Source organism: Abramis brama (assembly GCF_963993115.1).
Source record: "Abramis brama genome assembly, chromosome: 9".
NCBI lineage: Eukaryota > Metazoa > Chordata > Actinopteri > Cypriniformes > Leuciscidae > Abramis > Abramis brama.
The window spans coordinates 23,425,995-23,450,739 of NC_139971.1; the positions used below are offsets into that span (position 1 = coordinate 23,425,995).

Genomic DNA, 24,745 nt, shown 5'->3' on the forward strand with positions numbered 1-24,745 from the left:
ATTAAATATTATGTATGTATGTATGTATGTATATATATATATATATATATATATATATATATATATATAAATATATAAAATTATAAAAAAAATAACCTAGCAACAACCAAGAACACCCTAACAACCATCTAGAGGCACATTTAAAGCCACTCATATATCTCAATAACTGTATAGCAACACCCTGGCATTGCAACTATGTTTGTGAACATATTTTGTCACCTAAAATATAAGCAAAAAATCTAGTCTAGAATTCTGTTCACGAAGACGATTTGAAATATGCCCTATAGCCTATAGCCACAGTGTAAAAACATGCAAGCATTTGAGAGGGATCTGTGTGGCCTTTAAAACTATAGCCCTATTGGGACAGGACTAGTTTAACATGGAGAGGTGGGGTAAAGTAATTATTACCAGAGCTTCTCTGTGATTTTTGTCCCGTCCGAATGTGCCATCTCAATAATCATTATGGACAATGTCAGTAAAGATTACGGCGACTTCTGGAAAAAGGTCTGGAAAAATTACCTCAGGTAATACTAATCCCGTGCGAATAGACCCGCTGTAAATATGTACTTAAATATTTCATCATTTCCTGTTTAAAAGTAGTTTTCCGCGGTTTTTCAAGTATGGAGACGCTTGAAAAAGCATTCAGTTACGTTCTAGCACTCTGTCACTGGGACAAGTCTTTGGCAAAACTCACATACCATTCAGATCAGAAAGAAGATCGAAAGCACTTGTTAGAGGCACAAAACATCTTTTAGCATTAGGTAAGTGCCTATTACCAACACAATCCAATCTTTAGTTAATTAATACATTGTTCGACCGAACATAACTGTTTTATAAGGTTATGTGTTTGGTACAGGAAGCAACATGATATCAGGAAGCAACGAGTTACCCCTCCCACTTCTGCTAGTTTTACTGAGATATCTTATCCCGTGCGAATTGGCCATTAACTCATTACAGACGTCCTGTGATAAAATTACATTACTCCATCTACCCTTGAAAGTTAATCCCGTCCGAATAGGGCTTATGACGAAAAATGTTCTTTTTTTCCATGACTAAAAGACGATGAGAGACGACACTACGTCATTAAACGATAACTGTGACTATATCAACACATGCAATATCGTTGACGAAAAAAGATGAGACTGAAGTGTGTTTAAAAAAAATAAAAACTTGACCAAAACCACTTGTTTTTGTCGAATAAAGGAGGAGACAACACATTTACTTTTTTTTACAAGCGTTCATGCTTACGATTGCCAGCAGGGCCATTTCTAGCCTTTATGGCATCCTAGGCCAGATTCCTATTGACCGATTAGTATCTGGCAACCATGCGCACCCGCTCTCTACACTGTTGAAGCGCGGATGATCTGAAAACAGACAAGTAAACTGGAGTTCAGCGATCTTCATTTGAGATTTTCTACTTAAATTAAAGTGTCATTCAGTCGGTCTGTGTTCTGTCACGAGCCGCTTGCGCTGTTTGTGCGACTAAATCGGCGATCAAAATTCAGGCTAATATCCAGCAGTGTTTTTAATTTTGATCATATTATACGAGCAAGAATGCAATGTTTCCTGAATATCCACACGATTTCAAATGTGACATTGGTTTTATACAACAGTTCAACAAACAAAAGGGTAACATTAAGTGATGTAATACATTTAAAACAGCATTGTCAGTAGGCTTAGCCTATTGCTCTATTTTGCAACGAAAGCCACAGCAGAACTGTAACACAGCGGTGATTCGTGAACAAATCTGTGGCGTTGAACGAATTGTGAGATTCAATGATCCGTTCATAAATACAGGCAGGCACTTGCTTTGTTACTGAATGAATGAATGACTCGTAGGGATGTCCCGATACCACTTTTTGCAGAAGGAGTCCGATACCGATACTTTCATTTTTGGTACTTGCCGATACCGATACCGTAACCGATCCCTGAATTTTCACTGCATTTGTAATTTTTAAATGTATTGGTAGATAAACCAAAAGAATATAAATCATATTAGTTGGCTTAATTTGTTAATCAAATATATATTACTTTCAGTTATTTTCATGCTTAATTAAGCCTGCTAAAATGCATTGTATGAGCTTCTGTTACTGTCACTGTTCATTCTATTGCTCTATCATATTTTATCTTTCATTTAATAGCCACAGCACATATTTAGAGCTGCTTCAGCAGGGCTCAGTGCTGAGGATCGGGCAGCGGTTCAAATGTTTGTCAAAACCAGTGAAATATCAATTATTTAATCCAATTGTGATACTACAACAAAAACTACCAGCCTAATTAATGTGAATTTAAAACAAGTAAGCAGTCAGTGACAAAATAAGAACAAACAATCGAATTACAAATAGGACAAATAAATACAATAGAACAAAGAAAGGCTACAAATGAAATAAACAGTGTTTTTAGAGTTTTTCAGGTAGATCTAACAGGTACAGAAATTTGAATAAAGTAATCAAATGTGAAAAAAAGCATATTCATTACTGTATAAATTATACATAGATATATATTTTTGTAAAGTTGAAAAGGGTAGCCTATTTAGTCAAGAGCAGTGAGTATGTCTTTGTCCTTTGTTTGATTAACATTAAAACACAGCAGCAGGTTTATTAGACTGCTGCCCCTTTTAGACCGAACGCACGGACCGCGAACATGGCTACGTTCATTTGAGATATAAGCGACTTTGTTTACTATAGGATACTCGTTATTACATAATTTTGTGTGAATTCGTCCGTACAAGCGCAAGACGTGAAAGACAATTTAATTCAGTATTCGCGCGCTGAGACGCTGGTTTGCGGGGCGCACGCTTTGGATGTTTGTGTTCATGGAACTTCTTGACCTGCACATGTCCTGTAATAATGTAGGGAACCACTCGTTATACTTAAATCAGGTAACAGTTCATGTTTTACTTTACTTACATATACGATTTAGTTTTCATCCAAATAACATGTGCTGAGTGAACGATCAGCAATCAAGAGCATTCAACAGAAGTGCGCTCGCTCGCTCTCTCTCTCTCTCTTGTCAGTTAACATTAATAATAAGCTACATGCCTCGTTTTATTTTCTTTGCCATTGACATCCGACTGAACAAACTTTCCACTGATGTCTGTTTAAAGGGATGTGCTCGAAAATGTACGTGGTATCGGTGCGTGGTATCGGCGAATTTTTACGAGTACGAGTACGAGTATGAGGACAGTATCGGCCCGATCCCCGATGCCAGTATCGGTATCGGGCCATCCCTAATGACTCGATGACTCACTCATAAAGACAGTGACTTACCGCCACCTACCAGTGATTTTAAATTAATATTTAAAAGTATCACTTCGTTTTTACCATCATTGCATATTTACTGAACATTGTTTTATTGGAGAACCACTGAACTAAGGAAAAGGGATAGAGAATTGCACAAGTGCTACTGCTAAAGAGTGCAATGTCAATACAGACTGTTACCTTGATTCAAATTTCTCATAAGCTTAATTGAATTGGCCTAGAGAGAAAAATTATAATTATAAAGAGTACACATAAAATATCTACCAAAATTAATGTTGACAACTGCAGTTTGACTAAAAGTAATGACTAAAAGATGACAAAAAAATGCAATGACTTCGTCAACTAAAACTAGACTAAAACTATGAAAGACAAAATTACTAAAATGTGACTAAGACCAATAAGCATTTTCGTCTAAAGATGAAGAGACTAAATCAAAAATGGCTGCCAAAATGAACACTGTTACATAGGCGGAGGCTGATGATTCTCTCAGGATTAAGATCTCAAGCTCGGATTGAAATGGAAAATTAAAGTGGGCGATAAGGATTAGGGGTCACTTATAAGACAAGTATACATAAGATATACAAGCTACAACTCTAATCACTGTCTTTAGTAATCTAGCAATCCTCCCTTACGGCAACAACACATCCACACATTCAAGCTAAAGTTCAATACAACAGCAAGGAGAAGCAGATCGCTCCAGCTGTGATATCTGCCGACAGGATTCAGCAGTTTAATATTCAAGGCATCAGCAGTGTTCTCTCGTATGTAATACAGGCTGAAAATCTGAGTTACTTGGTTTCACTTGGTTCACCGCATTTGTGCTGTTTGCTCACTATATGGTATGAAAAAGGGCTGGGCAGTTTAACAGTAGATAAAGTAACATGGGGTAATACAAAAAGTACAGGGCAGGATGCGGAGCAGCAATATACAGAATATTATTAATTATTGTATAATATTTATCTATCTATCTATAGGTTTGCTACATTCTGATTGGGTCTTGGTGGAATAACACAAACAAACTGTCCAATGCCGTCATATAAAGATGCTATGACAACAGCCAGACAGCTCTTAGAGGGCAAGACGACCACCTCTGGAACCAATCCCGGGACGGAGAGGACTTCTCATTGGTCCACTTGCAGTTTCTGCCCTTCACCTATCTAGAGACTAATTCCTAAAGTTTTGGCCTCTGACCGCCATAAAATTCATCAGGACCTCCGGATGCAGCTGTAGTGATCCATCCAAATCTATTCATAACCAAGTTTGGAAACTTTAAAAAAATTCATAATTTTTCATACGTTTTCTCAGTGACAGCTATTTGTAGTGCAACATCTTACACAAATTCAGCTGTAAATGTACAAAATAATTAATGCATTACAGTTCAATCTTCTTCCAGCTTCTTGGACTCTATTTGTTTAGAATATTGCCAAAGGTATTCTGGTGGTGGTTTGGAAAGTGAGAAATGTATCGGTAAAACTTTAAAGACACTTTAAAGACTTCTAACTGTGTGCTTTAAACAACTGAGTTCCACAGGGGAAAGAACTGATGCCAGCAGCCAATCACAGCACTGGAATGGAAAAGTGCCAAATTGCAATCTCCTCCTCATCAGAAAGGGATAAAGGTACGCTTACGCTTTCAACAGACACTCTTTGTTCTGGGACTCAGTCCTGCAAAAGTGAGACAACAACAGATACATTCAAGTTCTGAGTCTCCCATCCAGTGGGACATCAACTACAACCACATTCTGAGCCTGTGGCCTGCAAGGGTGAGACTGTAACATATCAACCATGTACTGAGCCTGCGGCCTGTTACAGGCCAGGCAGCAAAAGATACAAGTTCTAAGTCTCTGGCCTGCAAAAGTGAGACTGCAACAGATACATTCAAGTTCTGAGTCTCACATCCGGTGGGACAACAACAGATACGTCCACATTTCTGTCCATCCATCCATCCATCCTTCCATAATTATGTCTGTCCGCAAGTCAAATTTCAAGTGTTTTGCTTTTCTAGTTAAAAATGTATTGTTATGAATTTATTATAAATTTTGCATCCTGTTTGCTACCTCAATTCAAGTATTGAACTGAAATCTAAAAGGCATTCTCAGTTCAATTCTGAATGATGAATGATCAATGTTGGTCACACCACTCACTCTGAACACACCACAGCTTGCAAAATACAGCAGTGTGATGAACAAGTGCATTGATCTCATAAAGATGACCTCAGCAAAACCTTAATGAAAAAAGCAACTAATAATCAGGAACAACCATAAATACACAAATGGCACAAGATATATGGTCTCTGTCCGGATTCTACAACATTTCCACAGTCAAGGTGCTGCTGTAGATATTAGGGTTCTGATTTATAGGCTTTGTGCATCATCAGAAACATCAAATCCTAACAAAGGTTTATGAATGGAGCAGGGCAGTCTTCACTATAATGTGACACCCATGATTGCAGAAGCCTCAAGGATACACCATCAGGAATATGAAAAGAAATGGTCCCATGAGAGAATGACAAAGCCAACGGGAATACAAATGATTTCCATTACTCCTCATTTATGACCCTTTTCAAACAAACTAAAAAGCTCCTTTGAGTATCAGCAAAAAAGGCAGAGATACAGACTCGTAATGGAAGGGCTCTACAGAAAATGTCAAATTAATGAAAGGCTACTTTGAATAATTCATATGCCATTTCAAATTTTGTTTGTGATTGAGTGGCAGAAATGTTGTGAAATGGAAACTATGTCTCTGCCCTTTGAGTTCAACCTAATATTAAAAAGTTCATTGCATAAGAATAACCATTTTCATCTCTAGCAGCTCATGCAGAGAGCCTGATATTCTAGAGCAGTGGATATGAACTGATGGGTCACGCCCTAAAAATGTGCCTCAGGTCTGTTCTGATGGGTCGTGAAAGGCAAGGGAAAAAACAATGTTGAATGCCAATATAAAACGGCAACAAACCATATATAATCATGCATCTAAATTCTCTGTATTCTAGTGCAAATTTATGTCACGTAATACCAACATAAAAATGGTCACGATAAACGCTAAAAGTTTTTGCTGAACAAAACCACTGATCTAGAGCATCAGCACAATGTTAGCTAGTCTTGTTTATAAGACAGAAGGAAGATAAACAGAAAACACATCTGTTTTATGTGAGACTCACAAGAAAAACTTCTCGTCCCAGATGGGGTTGAGATTGCCGAAAACAGTTTTGGTCCTGCGTTTGGTCTTTCCCACTTGTACTGTGACGTAGGGGTCGCTGGAGCCCGTCTTGTCTTTGGCTTGCAAGCCTTGAGCACATAAAACTAGAGAAGGGAGACAGAAAAAAAGACAATGTTTTGCAAATTGTGTATTCTAAAAGAAAGCAATAACATTTGCATTGGAGATAAAATTATATTGTCTGAAGAATTTCTATTGTCAGGTTTTTGTTTTGTTTTTTATATATAAATCTGTGATTTTTAGTCATAATTTTGAGATATGAAGACAAAGGTTTAAAGATTTTAAGTTACGCTGGTGCCACACGCTTCGTAGGACCACAATCCATCCTTGAACATCACTCATGTCCTATCTGAATGTGCGTATACATATGGCACCCTAACTAATAACTGCAATAATGCAACATAAAAACAGTGTGTAGCCTGACTGTGGCACTAAAATCAGTCAATGGGGATACCATTCGTCACAGAGCCAATAGTAGTTCACAGGAAGCTCTTGCCACATTAATTATGAATGAGCAGGGTGCTAAATTATTCAGGGAACATATATCCTTGGGCTTGGAGACAGACAGACATTGGTGCAATGTCACCGGGCTGGTTGAAGAGGGTAATATAGTCCGAATAGTTTAGCTAGAATGAAAGAGTGATGGCATGTTGGTGTTTCCAGAGGTGTGTTCACACATTGATGTCATGTTAGCGTGTCTGACAGTGACGGTCATATTGGTTTTGGGGTCATGGCACAACACTCTCTCACTGAACAGGATGGATGGATGGATGGATAGATCAGTGTATGTTGCAGTTAAACTAAATCAGAATGCACAGAGGCTAGTGTTGAACTCATGATAAATAAATCATTGCCTGAATACTTTCTAAAATGGGAGTTTCGACCGTACGCCAGGATAAATTAAAGCAGAGAGCTGTTTTTCTCTCTTTGTTCTATTGACAGACACTCTGGCAGTGTTGCAAGCTTGGCAATAATTCACAGCCTCTGTTGACCCTCAAAGTGAGGTGAAGGAGCAACACTGATACAGACACATATAGGAGCAAACTTCACCTGGCACCGGCTGAACTAATACAGTGGCTTCTGGAAGATATGACCGAAACATAGCAACGTGAGGATATACGTCATGCAGACGGACAGAAACTGTTCTTTATGACTCAGAGAGACGGATAGCGACTGTCTATGTTTCTGTCCACAGCAGATGGTTGTTGTCGTCTGGTGGTTTAAGCTGTCAGAAAACAAGCAAAACTCTCAGCACATTTCCCAAACTAAACTGAGCAGCATTTCCTCCCTGTAGGGTCTGATCCAGCCACAGACGCTGAGATGCACAAAAATACTTTAAGGGTGAATCTCATGAAACTTGTCTTGAACATGCTCAGCCAAAACTTTTTTATTTTCATTTTTTATTTATTTATAACTGTAAAACTTTATAATAATACTTCTATATAAATTGAAATTAAACTTGTCAAGAACATGCACAGGCCAAATTTAACTGCAAAAAATAATCATTTAAAAAATTTGTTTATTTGACATATTTTGTATACATTTTTTATAGAAAATTAATTAAACGTAATTATATAATATAGTGATTTTATAATAATAATAATTAAAAACAGTATGTTCATTCTTGCTATTTTATTTCTTACATTTGCAATGAAATTTGTCATTATTTGAACATTATTACAATACATAATTAAGATATTATAAACCAACAGCAATTCAATTCTAAATCACATTTTGAATCAGTCAATCTATTTGCCACTTGTACATGCATTTTTTAAAATCTATTTTATATGACAGTGAAGCCTACTTTTGGACCACTAACATTTGCATGCACTTTGACTTTATCATGGCACTTAAGCAAATTCTCATTTTTTGCATGAAATATGACCACGTTCTTGTTAGGTTATGTAAGATTTGCTCATTGCTTACCCGTGATGGTGATTTTGGCAGACCACTTGGACGTCCCCTCCAGCACGGCCTGTTTGGCTGTCTTCAACTGGGTGATGAAGTCTTCCTTCGTGAGCAGAAACATCTCCTGAATCAACTCGAACACCTCGGGTCGGTTCTTCTCCCTGATTTTCATCCGTTCCTTCATGGCCATGATGATGTTTTGGGTTTTGTCCTCGGCTCCATGTTTTGAGCTCTTCTCTACTGCACCTATAGAGGACGATGAGATTTAAATGTGATCTTACATAATCTCTTATGATATGAGCAGCAATTCCAATTTCTATACTGTCCGGCCTAAACAGTATATAAGATAAAGTGAAATACATCCTAAATTATAGTACATTAAAAATAGCATGTTAAAGGTGCCTAGATGATGTATTATTTCTGCTGGATTTTGAAAGTTTGCATGCATCTGTGCATGCTTTATGAGTCAATATTTCTCAAAAAAAAAAAAAAAAAAAAAAAAAAAAAAGAATTTGGAAAAATGTATGATAATGATTGCCATTTTCAGCTGTATAAAACTGGCAAGGGATGTGAGAAGTTTACTAAAAGTTTACTAGAAGTTTATAAATGTGTGAATCTAAGGAATGGAATTATGCATGTATATAATCAGTATGCAATTATGCATATAATCAAATCCTGAATAATTTAACATAAAGTGCTTTGTGAATGATGGACACTCCAACTCCATAGAAATGGAAGGAATTTTCATAATGAAGATTTTATGGTGATGTAGTTTGTCTCAATACTGGCGTACTATCTTACTCAACATGTGCTTTCCCATCATCAGTAAAGTACAGACTTCAAGTGCATAGTATAGTATGCAAATTTACTACCATGTCAACATGCATATAAAAAGTGTGCATGCATATATAGCATCTTTAAGACCTACTAGCCATTTAGACTAAAAGATTCTGAAGTGAATATAGTATTGCACATCCCTAGTGTGCAGCCCCGAAACAGATGATTATAGATGATTCACTGCCGCTTGAAAAATGTATCTCTCTGCACTGTATTAAAATGAATCATTCATTCAGATGCATCATAAATACCTTGCAAATGCTTTTTAAGAGTGTTCAAGAGGTGTTGGATGTGGGAAATAAAACTGTGTGTCTCTGAGAGAGACGGTTTACTGGTGTCTCGCCTTTTCATGAACCATGCAGAGAGAAGTGATGCACTAGTCAAACCAAACGCTCATATACACTCACATTCAAACACACACATTCTAAATATGATGAGTTTGATGGCTCGTTTAATAAATCTCTTTCTGTACAGGCCCATTTGCGTCTCTGGCAGACAGCCACGTCTGTGAGGTTTACTAGGAAACTACATATATCTCACGCACTTTACCACTCATTGGAGAGCTTATACTAGTGTAGATGGTTATTCTGTTAGTGTCGAACAATAAAATGAACAGTTGCCAAACGCAAAATGTCAGAGATGAGAGCTGCCACGCTATGTGACAGACAGACAATGGCGTTACACAATGGCAAACATTGCTCATGCAGTGTAATAGCTTTAACATTTTCAGAAGAATTTTTTTTTAAAAACTTTAAAAACTTTAAAAAAGTGTCTCTATAGAGTGTTTTAAGCATTTATATCTATTACACCCATTTTATTGCAAAAGTAATAGTGATTTTTGACTTAGCAAACACTTTAGTGGTTTAAATGGTGATTAAACAAACTTTGCATTGTCTAAATATGAATTATATATATCATATATATATATGCAAATGTGAGTGAAATCATCTTTCTCTAAGAAAGATGTGTGCGAACTGTAAAATGTATTTAGTAGCATGTGTGCGAGGGAAAAGTGTCTCTTGTTTTCCAGTACAAATATCTAAACATTCTCAAAACAAGAGAATGTTCCATGAGAAACAAAATGACGAAAGATGTTGAGTCTTGTTTCTGAAAAAAGTATCAGAATTAAGTTAAAGAAAAACATATCTGTCAATGCGGTAATAAAAATTTGACTTGTTTTCCCTTTGAATTAAGTACATTTTTCTGACAACATTGGCAATTTTTTTTCTTGTTTAAAGCTTAAAATCACTTAATTTGGATACATTTTCCAGAAAGACTTAACATCTTTTGTCATATGCAGTGAATAAAATAGACCCAGCGGGGTCGTCAGTTTTAGGAAATTGAAGGTCATAAAAAATCCTAAATATCTAAACATATTTATTTATCATTTTAAGAAGTATTAAATTTGGCGATGGAAAAACAGATCTACTGTTAATGAATTATGGCAATGTTCACTTTATGGTGTTTATATTTTAATGTGTTGTAGATGGTTGCAAGACGGCATATTTTTATCTCCATCTTTTTGATGGAGTAGCTGGCTAAAGTAAATCATAAACATTTCAAAATAAAAGTACTTCGGGTTTGTTTATAATTAAAAGTACCGCCATATGCATAAAGGCTTTGCTGTTTTTTCCTGGTTATTATTGGTATTATGGTTACACAATACACCGTATCTGTGTTATGACTTTTGTTTCACTTCCAGATGTTGTTTCACACGTCTTGTATTATATGCCATGTTTTTAGTCTTTTGTAGTTTTTAACGTTGATTTGTTCCTTGATAGAATCGACAGGTCATCCTAGGCGTCGTTAACAACTATTTTATCTTGTAAAATGTGCGATCAGTACCACCGCTGCCTATACACAGAGTATGTGTGATCGCGATTTGGAAAGTGAAAGTAAAAAGTGAGTGCGTGTTCAAAAGCAATTTCAATACCCCGCATATTGATAGCGGCTCCCTGATGCCTGGAAATTATATTATATTATATTATATACAATATAGTTACCCAACTATATAATTGCGAGAGAACGCAAAAGCATTGAAATACTTCTCCCTCCCATCTCATATTTTTTTCCCATCACCATGTCCCTTTAGGGGGCCCATAGAATGTGTCATTGCCTTTCTGAAGTGGGCTGTATTTTGAATTATGGACTCACGTTGGAGACAGTCTGCGTTCAGGAGGTCCTGGCATTTCTCGTGGCATTTCACCCCGCATTCGCTGCAGCGCATGCCCTGCCGGGCGATGCCCCAGAGCAGACCTTCACACTCGTGACAGTAGGTGGGTGCAGTGGCCGTCCACACCTCGAAATTATGGGGTGTCGTAGAGGAGATGGGATAGATCAACGCTTGGAGAGTCTTTCTGAGCACATGCAGTTTCTGAGAAAAAGAGAGAAAGTTTACAGCAAAAGGTAACAAAGATACACAATTTTTCACAGGACTCTATATGCACATTATTGCTGTGAACAAACATGGTTTAAAAAATAGTCTGGAAATCTACAGTTTATTATTGCAGCTTCCAGGATAACCTGTGTTCAATAGATTGCTGAGTAAAGGGCCGGTTACTCTACATGCGAATATTGGATACTGGAAAAGCAAGCTCATGCAAAGAAGTTTTGCATTTTGGTGCCAGAGACGGTCTTATTATTGGGAGATGCAAGGGTCCGTGGCTCTACCATTGGAAAAAGCTTAATGGCTAACTTGGATCACATGTGCCTTGATAACCAATCACATTACAGCCTTGACGTCATTGAATTTCATTCAGAGTTGTGTGACAGTCAATCACTGTTTGTGGATACTATAGAAATGAATGAGAAGTGCCATAAACTGAATCATACCTGTCAATTGTGCAATTGTCTGTGACTTCTCTTATAAAACAGCATTTTATTCAGTGTAAACTCTAAAAATACATAAATCCAATATTAATGTTTAAGTGCAAACATGTTGAAGATTAGCCGATGGGCTGTCGATTCTTTAAATAATAAGCTATTTCCTCACAAAATCTTTTTTTTTATTTCAGCGTAATAAAGCCTCTCCTCCATTGATATCCATTAAAAAAGGCCTCTTGTCTCCTTCCCTGCGTACCGCAGCATTAGCAGGTGTTAAGCTTTTTTTGGCTAAGGCTTGCCTTCAAGTGTCGGTAACACTTTACTTGAAGGGGTGTGCATAAGACTGACATGACACCTTCATAATCATGACATGGCAGATGTCATAAATATGAAGGAGGTCTTATGCATGTTTATGACAACTGTCATTAAGTGTCATTCGCTTAATTATGACATTTTTAATGCAAATATGACATTGTTTGAGATGTCTTTGTTATGACAACTTGACATAAAACAATACATCATAACCTGTCAGTGTCTTTGTCATGACAACTTGACATTACCAAGACAACATAAATTGTCATAAACAATGACATAGCAGATTAACTATCAAACTTAAGAAACCACTTAGCTTTATGGGTTAACATTTCATTAAACTGTCAGGTGGTTGGTTTTGACATTGGCTGTCATGAGGCCATTATAACTGTGTCATGAATGTTTTTCTTGACCTCAACTACAGTGGTACAAATTTAATTTGTCATTAAAATGTTATAATGGCTTCATGACAGCCAATGTCAAAACCAACCACATGACCGTTTAATGAAATGTTAACCCATAAAGCTAAGTGGTTTCTTAAAGGTCCCCTATTATGCCCCTTTTCACAAGATGTAAAATAAGTGTCTGATGTCCCCAGAGTGTGTATGTGAAGTTTCAGCTCAAAATACCCAACAGATCATTTTTTACAGCATGTTTAAATTGTCATTTTTTGGGGCTCAGAAAAACGCGCTGTTTTAGTGTGTGCCCTTTAAATGCAAATAAGCTGCTGCTGGACGACCCAGGGGGCGGAGCTTCATGAGCTCACGCTCAGTCTCTCAGGACAATTTCATCTCACGGAATGATGATAATATCAGAAACTCTCAGACAATAATGCCTACAGAGTCAGAGTGCTGTATTAGAGATTAAACAGGTATAGTTTAGTAGTTTAATTACGGTTATTATAACGTATTTGCCATCTGCTTGTATGTATCCATTATTTATTAATAGCCTACAAGTCTGCTGTTTCGGACCAGGTCCGAATGATTATCAAACATATACTGATGAGTTTAAAGTTTATTGTACATCACACAAAAGATGAAGCGTCAGTTTTACTTCAGAAAATCACCGTAAGAGCTGAGTATAAGAAGTGCGCAAGTACATAAACGAATTTCGGTAGAGTTGAGGGAGCATTCCTGTGGGCGGAGGTTAGTCAAAAAACTGTTCTACTGATGTCATTAAAGAAGGAAGTAGAGGGATGTAGTCCAAACGGGCCGTTCAATGTAGGCGACTTCTGTTAAATAAAATATCTCGCTTGGCATTGAACTTTGAGCTTTATAATTTTACAGATATTATTTATACTCTAACAACAACATTTCACACTAACTAAAGTTTGAAACATGGGATCACGAAGAACGGGACCTTTAAGTTTGATAATTAATATTTATGACAGGTTGTGTTGTCTTAGTAAAGTCAAGTTGCCATAACAAAGACATCTCACACAATGTCATATTTGCATTAAAAATGTCATAATTGAGCGAATGACACTTAATGACATTTGTCATAAACATGCATAAAACCTCCTTCATATTCATGACATGTGTCATGTCATGATTATGACGGTGTCATGTCAGTCTTATGCACACCCCTTCAAGTAAAGTGTTACCCAAGTGTCTTTGTTGGCACATTCCAAAGTTAGGGACTGTATTGGGGTCCCGTATTACTGTATTGTATTCAGGATTGGGACTGTATTGGGTGCATCAAGTTTCATCAATCCCTATCACCAGCAATATCACTGTAAATATACTGTAAATATTCAATATATCACCCAGCCCAAGGAAAGATCTAATTTTTAAATGCATAATGTCATAAAATATTAGTCAAGGACTAAGAGAAGATTCATCTACATGATCTGTAGTTCAAGATCTCCACTCCTCTTACAAAACACTCCAAAAAGTACAGACGCCTCAGTCAGCTGGTGTTCAGAAAAATCATAATATCATTTTTTTTTTAAAGATGTCATGCTGATATTAATTTCCGTAATTATAGAGCACATATCAAGCCCATAGTGTTTTCAATCTGTCCCTGTTCAGACTAAAAAGGTCTCTTAAAACCTGTCAAGAACATGTCATATTTCCCCCCAAAATTAAGAGTTGTTGAATACAACACACAATTATATTTATTTAATATCTTGCATAAATACAAAGATACATTACAATTACTAGCATTTAGAGATAAACAATATAATTTTTTCACATTATTAATAAAAATATTGGAAGAAAATGTTCTTGTTAAGAAAACCCAGGTTGTTATAGTTAATAACAACTAAAACCATAAAAAACATTTTCGTTATAATTAAAATTATTAGTTATCTTCACCAAGAGATCAAAATCGACCCTATATTTACTTTGTTAGTGCACCAGTCACCACTAGCGCATTACTAGTCTTGTGGTAAACAATTCATCCATGAAACTTTCTTTCTCTATTTTGTCTTCATAATTTTTAATCAAAATCTAAAAAAAAACACTTCCCCTCTGGAATTGCCTTCATTCTCTGATGACATCAGTTTACCAACTTGGGTAGAACATCCCCTCCAATTGTCCGCTTGCTGCAAGCTTTTGACAGCAAGCTGAATGGAACGCCTACTTTTCTAGATCCAATCAATTCCCAGTGGGAAAAAAACAAGCCAAGCCATGTATTTTTCTCATTCAGTATTCAGTTTCACTCAGAAAATATGTCAATACTGAAGTAAAGTCAGTCACAACTTCCAGTTCATGTGGACCACGGAAATAAAAGTTAATAAAAACTATACAGATGTTTAAAAAAAAAAAAAAAAAAATAGTACAAATAATAATATTAAAATATCAAAAAAAATCTCAAATGAAATGAAAACTATTAATAAACAACATCACAATGCAAAAAAAAATAAAAAAAAATAGGAATGGTCCATAAAAAAAGCTTCATTTTTGTAAGGAAAAAAATCCATCTATCTTTCTTTAGATTTGGAGGTCATGTTCTTGACAGATTTCATGTGATTTAACTATTTTGTCAATAGTTTGCATTTACGGGCAAAAGTGGTGGAGAGTATCATAGGAATCCTTTTGAAAGAGCAGAATCAATGTGTGTCCTTTTACAGCTGGATAAGACAAAGAGAGAGCGGGAATGAAGGAGAGGTGAGCTGGTGATGCACAGCGCTCTAAACTGATGTTTTCTTGTTTCCCTATAGTGCACTTTTGCTGATGTGTGTTCTCTGCTCTCCACCCAGTCATTACGTTAAGAGCTGCTGAGAACTTCAGCCATGTCCAAATGGTGTAAACGTAGAAAAAAAAGACAGTATAAAAGTAAATGTGCTGCAGAGTGAAAATTCAGGCTAATTAGCAAAGTGAACCTAAAACAGATAAAGGGAGAAACTTCATTCACCAATCTCTGAGGGGAAATTTAGACACAAAACAGAAACAGCATCTAATGTGAAGTGAAAAAAGAACTGAATGCACAATTGAAACTGCACCGAATGATTAATCGCAGTTGTCCTAGTTATATAAAACACTTAAAGGGGTCACATTATACATTTGGTCAATGCATTTTTTTCCCATGTTATGCACTTATGATGTTAGTCAAGGTTTAATGCACCTTCATTTATTTTTTCATGACTATTTTCCACTAGGTCTCAAACATTTAGAATAATGCTGGTTGTTTTTTTTAGGAATAAGATTAAAAAAATTCTTTGAATTTCATCCATTTGGATTACACAGTTTTAACATAAACTAATACATTTTATGTATTATATACATTATGTATTTATACATTTTACATTTGATGTATATTTGTCAGTCATCCATAAAAATGAGAAACTGTTTTTGTATGCAATAAAAAAAATAAAAAAAACGGAATAGTTTAACTATTTTGGATCTATTTTATTTGATTTGAATAATCATTTTTTAAATGCATTTATTTCAGTTGCTTAAAATCAGCATAAATCTGTTCATTTTGAAAACAATTACATTTATTCAGTTAAAAATGAAAATCTGATCGCTGCTGGCCGCCACGTGCTCGACTCCTGCTTGACTGACGGCTGATTTCAGGCCAGCGGCGGTAACGTTATGCAATCGAGGAGGATTAACAGCTGGCAAAAACGGAAAAGGAATTTCCAATTTAATCTAGCAACTCCAGAGCAACTAGATGAGTTACCCTCAGAATTACACACTGGGCTATCAGCCAGAGAGAGAGGGAGTATTCATGGAGTAATCGCTCATGCTGAACAAAGTGGTCAGCACTGTCACAAACTCCAGTAGAAATGAGGGACGGAGGAATTAAACCATCTGTCAAACACACAGCCGCTGACCCACAACCCTCACAGCATCTTAAACAGAAAATTAAAATACTAACAGCATACACATTAAAAAAAAAAAAAAAAAAAAAAAAAAAAAAGGTTCCATAAGGGGGGTGGGTTTCACAACAATGCAATAGAAGATCTATTTCTGTTTCCCTAAAGAACCAACAATAACCTATTTTTTTTAGTTTAAAGAACATTTTAATAATCTGAATAATCTTTTCCACTATAAAGAACCTTTTGTGGAATGGAAAGTGTCCATAGATGTTCTTCATGGAATGGTCAATGCCAATAAAGAACCTTTATTTTTATTTTTTTTTTGGAATGACTTGAATGTGGATAAATAATGACAACATTTTCTTATTCTCTGCTTGTCCTTTAAGAAGCATCAGCCAATTAAACATTTGGAAGAGTCCTAAACACCCGGAGCTCTCAGCTTCCAGACCCACTGTGGTGACGTCTTTGGTTCGGATCTGTTTCTGTGCTGGAGGCCACAGCTGGTGCTGGAAATGCTGTGATTTCACATGATCACTGTGTCTGGAGACAGTAAGGTTTGAAGGTTTCATTGAGGTCAGCAAGTTTTTTGTTGTTGTTGTTTTTTTGGGTTTTTTTGGAAAGAAATTAACACTTTTATTCAGCAAGGATGCATTCATTTGATCAAAAGTGACAGTAAAGACGTTTGTAATGCAACAGAAGATTTCTGTTTTGAATAAATGCTGTTTCCTTTGAACGTTCTATTCATCAAAGAATCCTGAGAAAAATGTATTACGGGTTCCACAGAAATATGAAGCAGCACAACTGTTTTCAACATTAGTAATAATAAGAAATGCTTCTTGAGCAGCAAATCAGCATATTAGAATGATTTCTGAAGGATGATGTGACACCGAAGACTAGAGTAATGATGCTGAAAATTCAACTTTGCATCACAGGAATAAATTACATTTTAAGATATATTCAAATAGAAAACAGTTATCTTAAATTGTAATCATATTTTACAATATTTAAAAATTTTTTACTGTATTTCTGATCAAATAAATGCAGACTTGGTGACCATAAGCTTTCAAAGACATGAAAAAATCTTACCAACCCCAAGCTTTTGAAAAGTAGTGTATATGTCAGCTAAACATAAGGAATTACACAGGTTATCACACTATCAAGAAGAGTTAGTTATTTTTAGGCTTCATATAATGAGAAATCACTTTTGAAATAAGAGTTTGTAACTTCCTCCAGAGGACCATTTATTGAAACCAAGCCACAAAAAGAAAAAAAAATGCTTGCAAGAAAATGCTTCCAAAGTAGCAAAACGCCTCGGTTACGACTGTAACCTCGGTTCCCTGAAGAGGGAACGAGCGTTGCGTCGAGTTTGACGCTATGGGAACGCTTTGCGTGATGACGTCTTGAAGCACATGTAAAATCAGTCCAATGGTGTGGCGGAACGTCAGAGGCGGGTGACGTCACGTACCATGAAGCTATAAAAGCCGGCCCGAAACAGAAAACGAAAGCTTCGTAAAGTCTGAAGTCGTGTTGACAGGCATGAAGGAGATATGGCAAGGTGACGCAACGCTCGTTCCCTCTTCAGGGAACCGAGGTTACAGTCGTAACCGAGGCGTTCCCTTTCAAGGGAACTCGCGTTGCGTCGAGTTTGACGCTATGGGAACGTCTATACCAACGCCTCCATAGCTACAAATGTCTGTCCTGTGTGAAATCTGGTGAGCAGCACTAGGAAGACAAAACATGAGACCCTGGAGCAGAGTCTAGATCCAGAGAGTAGAACCTGACGAAAGTGTGCGGTGAGGACCAGCCTGCCGCATCACAAACGTCCTGTAACGAAACTCCTGATATAAGGGCCTTAGAGGCCGCCATACTCCTCGTAGAGTGCGACCGGACAGCCAAAGGAGAAGGCTGTCCAGCCGCCTCATAAGCAAGTGAGATAGTCTCAACCACCCACTGCTCATCCTTTGCTTAGACACTGGACCTCCCTTGTTAGGGGAGCAAATGTCACTTTTACGCCACAGGGCAGCTCTGTGGACATACGCGTCTAACGCCCGAACAGGGCAAAGCAAATTATTAGCCTCCTGGTCCGATTTCGAAAGGGAGGAGGACCTCCAAGTGCCACGAGGGAAACGAGATACCAAAGGGGTCTTTCCCCACAGACATTCCACCCAAAGGACTGTGGTAAGCACCTACGGCCGCCACATAAACCTTTAAAGTGGACGGGGTCAGACCTGCAGTGAACCGGTCCTGCAGGAACTCCAGAACTGTACCAATTGGGCAGTTGACTGGATCCAACCGACGGTCACTACACAAAGAGGTGAATACTCTCCAGTTCAGGGCATAAAGTTTCCTCGTGGAGGGAGCTCTGGACTGTAGAATGGTCTCAACAACCTCAGTTGAGAGACCTGACTCTATGAGCTGGGCCCCCTCAGAGGCCAAGCCCACAGGTTCCACAGTTCTGGGCGGGGGTGAAATATCGAGCCCTCCGCCTGGGACAGAAGGTCCCTCCTGACGGGTAGCTCCAGAGGAGGCCCGTCGAGGAGCGACACAAGATCGGGAAACCATACTCTGCCCGGCCAGCGCGGGGCTATAAGAAGCAGGCAAACCCGGTCCCTGCGAACTCTCTCCAGAACTCCTGGGAGCAGAGCAACTGGGGGAAAAGCGTACAGACGTAGCCTCGGCCACGTCTGCACCATAGCATCCAGTCCAAAGGAGCTGGATGCGTGAGGGAGAACCAAAGTGGACAGTGAGACGTCTCTCGAGACGCAAACAGACCCACTTATAATTTCCATATCAGCTCCACCACCTCGGAGGTGGAGCCACCATTCCCCGGGCCTCGGCCCCTGTCTCGACAGAGTGTCTGCTCCTATATTCTGGACCCCGGGGATGTAGGCTGCCTTGAGTGACAGCAACTTCCCCTGGGACCACAAGAGGATATGGCGTGTCAGCGCAAACCCCCTTGATATAGGCGACTACCGACGTGTTGTCCGTATGTACTACACATGGTGTCCCCTGAGACCTGTGACAAAGCTCCTCAGAGCCCGGAAGACAGCTAACATCTCTAGGCTATAGAATGCCAGGAACGATGATGGTCTTCCCACAGACCTTGAGATGAGCGACCCTCAGGATCGCTCCCCAACCCGTGAGGGAAGCATCCGTCGTTAGCAGTTTGCGACGACAAGGAGCTCCCAGCACTGGGCCCTGGGACAGGAACCAAGGTTTCTTCCACATAACCAAGGCACGTAGGCATCACCGCGTGACCTTGATTGTGCGAAATGGGTTGCCCCTCGGGGAAAAACCCTCTGGTCCTGAGCCACCACTGCAGGGGCCTCATGTGCAGCAGTCCAAAAGGTATCCCGTTGGAAGCTGCTGCCATGAGACCCAACAGTCTCTGGAACTGTTTGACAGTGAGTAGCTGGCCTAGCTTTACACTTCTCACAGCTGCCAGGATCGAAGCGTGGCGATGACAGGCGCGCCTGCATCGACACTGAATCCCAAACCACGCCTAAAAAAGTGGTCCTCTAAAATAGAGAAGCACACTTTTCTTGGCGTTCAGCCGTAACCCCAACTCTTTCATATGGGCGAGAACAACGTCTCGATGTTGAACCGCCATCTAATGCGACTGAGCTAAAATCAACCAATCGTCGATGTAGTTCGTGATGCGAATACCCCGGAGGCGCAGAGGCGCCAGAGCTGCATCCACGCATTTGGTGAAAGTGCGGGGTGATAAAGCCAGGCCGAATGGAAGAACTCGATATTGGTATGCTTTGCCCCCGAAAGCAAACCTCAGGAACTTCCAATGACACGGACGGATGGAAATATGCGTCCTTGAGGTCTATCGTGACAAACCAGTCCTCGGACTAATCTGTGGCACGATTGTCTCAATGTTAACATTTTGAACTTGAGCTGCATGACAACTCGAAGACCTAAAATGGGACGCAATCCCCCGTCCTACTTTGGAACTATGAAGTACCGGCTGTAAAACCCGGTTTCCCTGTTGGAGGGAGGTACATATTCTATGGCCCCTTTCTCTAACAGAGTGTTTACTTCCTGTTCCATAACCAGAACCTGCTCGGGGCCCACCATTGTGGGCAGGACCCCCATAAACCGCGGTGGGCGTTACTAGAATTGTATCTAATACCCTTTTTCCACGGTCTGCAGGACCCAACGAGAAACATTTGACAGTAGCTTCCACGCTGTCAAAGATTCTACTAGAGGTACCAGTCTCTCGAGACTGGTTTCTGGATTTTGTTGCTGTTGAGTAGTCGGTTCGTCGCCCTGTAACGGCGCACCGGCAGGGAACGACCAAACAGACTGCTCTAGCACCCTCCTCAGAGGGGGCGGGCATCCCGAGGCCACTACGTTTCCGGGTGGACCTTGAGATATGTGCTCGCCGGAGACCGCTGCGCCCTGTAACACCGGAGGCGGCAGGGTTAGCAGAACGGTCCCCTGAGGGCACCGAAGAGAGACGGCACCGTATTTTTCTCCTGCTGTTGAGCAGTCGGTTCGTCGCCCTGTAACGGCGCACCGGCAGGGAACGACCAAACAGACTGCTCTAGCACCCTCCTCAGAGGGGGCGGGCATCCCGAGGCCACTACGTTTCCGGGTGGACCTTGAGATATGTGCTCGCCGGAGACCGCTGCGCCCTGTAACGCCGGAGGCGGCAGGGTTAGCAGAACGGTCCCCTGAGGGCACCGAAGAGAGACGGGCACCGTGAAAAGAGGTGTTAACCGCTCTGCTTCGGGGGGACTACCCTCAATTGTCCTGAGCCCTCAGACATCAGGACTTTTTCCCAGCAGCCTTCTTGGCGGTAATAACGGTCCGCAGATCCGTTTTACCCCTCGAAGACTGCTGGGTTTGAGAGCGCCCTCCGTGTCCCCGAGATTTTTGTGGGGGAGCACGGGAGGAAACGCTCTGTTTCTGAGTGGCGCGGTGCTCAGCGCTCTTTCTAGAGGAGTGAGGCTGCTCCCGCTCAGCAGCCTCATAGAAAGAACGGCGGGGGAGAAGTTTCTGGAGAGCAGCAGCTTGCTTAGCGGCTTCTTGTGATTTTGCTACCGCAACACTAACTGCATCACCAAACAGACCAACAGTGGAGACCGGAGCATCTAAGAGAACATGCTTTTCTTTATCCTTGATATCACTTAGATTGAGCCACAGATGCCTCTCAGTGGCCACCAGGGCTGCCATAGACCGCCCGATAGATTTAGCGGTCTCCTTGGTGGCCCTGAGAGACAAATCTGTGGCTCTGCGAAGTTCGGCCACAGTGTCAGGTCCAATTCCCCCGCCCTCCTCCAAATCCCCCAATAATTCAGCCTGATAGGCTTGTAAAATGGACATCGTATGCAGACACGCTGCAGCTTGACCAGCGGCTGCATACGATTTATGAACCAGGGAAGATGTTACTTTAACTGGCTTAGAGGGAAGTGTAGGAGCTTTCAGAGAAGATGCCGTTGCTGGAGAGAGATAGCCCGCAAGCGTCTCTTCCACCCTCGGCATCTCCCCATAACCATACTCTTTATATTTAGATATTGAGGAGTAGTGAGATGTTTGTGGTGTATAAACTCTGTGAGACACTGGTTTCGCCCACGATCTCGACACCTCGGTGTGGAGATCGGGGAAAAACGGCAGGCTCCTGCGCTGGGGCTGCGCACGAGATGGCAGGAAGCGTTCGTCGAGCTTACTTTTCGAACGAACGTCCTGCCTATCTTCTGGCCACTCAATAGACAGTCTGTCAACAGCTCTAGTAATGACATCGAGCAGTTCCTCAAACGCATGAGACTGAGGTGGCGAATCCTCAGACTCAGCTTCAATACTCACAACATCCAACTCCTCAGAGCTGGATAGTTGCAGTACTGGTGCCTCTATCGGGGGGAAGAAACCGCCGCGCGTGCTTCCACACCCTGATGAGAGGCACTGGATCTGTCAGTAAGAGGCTGAGATAAGGCAGAGCCCGTCTCAACATCCACTGACAGATCCATTTGCGAACCCCAGGTCTGAGATCGCCGCCGAGCCTCAGCCGCGGCGGGACCCGAGCCCTGGGGAACGTGGTCGGGATTGAACCGAGCCAAGCGGGATCGGAGCGTCCGCAATGGAAGCGCACAGCAATGCACACAGTCACCACCCTCGAGTGCTGACTGGGCATGCTCCTCTCCCAAACAAACAACACAAAGAGTGTGTGTGTCACCTCCCGTTAAATAACGCGGGCAGGGATGGACACACACTCTAAACTGCTGCTCGCTCGCCATACTGAATATATATATATATGATATAGACAGACAACACCAAATATACAGACAGATTTCACACAGAGCGCAACTGAAGACTCAGAAAGCTTTCGTTTTCTGTTTCGGGCCGGCTTTTATAGCTTCCTGGTACGTGACGTCACCCGCCTCTGACGTTCCGCCACACCATTGGACTGATTTTACATGTGCTTCAAGACGTCATCACGCAAAGCGTTCCCATAGCGTCAAACTCGACGCAACGCGAGTTCCCTTGAAAGGGAACCAACGATAGTAAAATGCGGTAACGTGTGTCAAAGCTCACACTACACTTAACATTCCATTCATTCACATGCAAATGCATGTGTAGAGTAGACGTTTATATAGTGAAAAGACATTGGGCCCTATCTTGCACCCAGCGCAATTGACTTTGTACACTGACGCATGTATCATTCCTATTTTGCACCCGCGCAAAGCGCGCTTTTCCCTCCACAGAAGCACGTCGCTAAACTAGGGAATGAACTTGCGCTCCCTGGGCGGTTCAGCGCAAAAAAGGAGGCGTGTTCCGGCGCAAACGTTCCTTCATGCTATTTTGCAGGTTTAGAAAACAATTGCGCCACTAACCAGGAAAAAATAGTTTAAAGTCAGTGGCGCGTTGCGCATGTTATTCATATACTATTTTAAGGGCGCATGCTTGGCCATAATCAATGTAGCGTGTGCACAACGCGCATACACTTTGATTCTCTCATCTTCACAGAAGCAGCAGTTTTCATTTTTGCAAATCATACATTATTATGATAGATAGATAGATAGATAGATAGATAGATAGATAGATAGATAGATAGATAGATAGATAGATAGATAGACAATTTATTATAAAAGCATACATCTAGCTTACACATTTACCCAAATTATCATACGCCTTTTTAACCGAAGTTAATTTGGGTGTGTTTCTCCATCCCCAACGTCCCTGACGAGAGCGTTGCTCTCCTTGGCTGTGAACCGCTCCTGGCGCGCGTCTGGCAAATCCGCCGTTATAATAGGAATCCGCTTTAGAACAAAGCGCGTCTGCTCTTAAAGGGAATGTGAGATGACGCTCTGATTGGTTTATTTCACGTTACGCCCAAACCACACCTATGAATAATGAAGCTACTTCAGACCAACCCATTTTAGATTTGCGCCTGGCGCAAGAGTCATTTATCCCGCTGGGAAAATAGCAACAGCGCCAAGACCCGCCCACAAAGTTACTTGCGCTTTGCGCTTTGACACTTGCGTTTCAGATCGTTAAAATAGGGCCCATTATGATATTAGTGATATACAATGCAAAGAATGCAAAGCTGCATGGTATATAATATATTTGAACATTTTGAACATATAACTTGTTTACAATTTATTATTAATTAAAAACTCAAGCACTACAGTATGACATCATATCCTGTTACTCATATGCATTGATCAAAAAAATTTAACATGCAAAGAGGCCATTTACATAGAAGAAACTATGAGTCAAAGACAGTTTAAAAACTAAATTATGAATGTTTTTGGCACAAAAACCCTTGACTAACATTATAAGTGGATTATAGGGGAAAGCGGACTAAGGTGTTTCGCTGAATAATGTAACAGACCGAATCCAAACACTCTCTGTTGATTATTCTCCTTCTTTCCATGAATGTTGAGGAGAGTTCCCGTGATATAACAGTTTCTGTCCTTGTTTTAAAGTGTCTTCTTAAGCATATGGACGCACGGGCTGTTTTGGGCACGCTTTTCTCGAAGGAATTGTGTCTCTTTTATAATTTCTCCCTCAGCCCCCTCACTTCATGTTTCTTTCTCTCTCTCGTTTTTTTACTTTGTTCTCGCTTTCGCTGGCATATTTAATTCATTTAAAAAGCCTTGGACATCTGTTCGACC

The 24,745-nt window shown here is 40.2% G+C and overlaps 1 protein-coding gene across 2 annotated transcripts in view; it reads right to left on the bottom strand.

Moving 5' to 3' along the window:
- unc13c (unc-13 homolog C (C. elegans)) overlaps positions 1-24,745 on the bottom strand; it is a 262,698-nt gene that overhangs the window by 207,966 nt on the left and 29,987 nt on the right. For both annotated transcript variants that reach the window (XM_084123554.1, XM_084123553.1), the window contains exons 7-9: positions 11,378-11,597; positions 8,405-8,632; positions 6,420-6,561 (exon numbers count right to left, since the gene is read on the bottom strand). In XM_084123554.1, the coding sequence (XP_083979680.1) occupies positions 6,420-6,561; positions 8,405-8,632; positions 11,378-11,597 (590 nt within the window). The remainder of the gene's footprint in view (positions 1-6,419; positions 6,562-8,404; positions 8,633-11,377; positions 11,598-24,745) is intronic.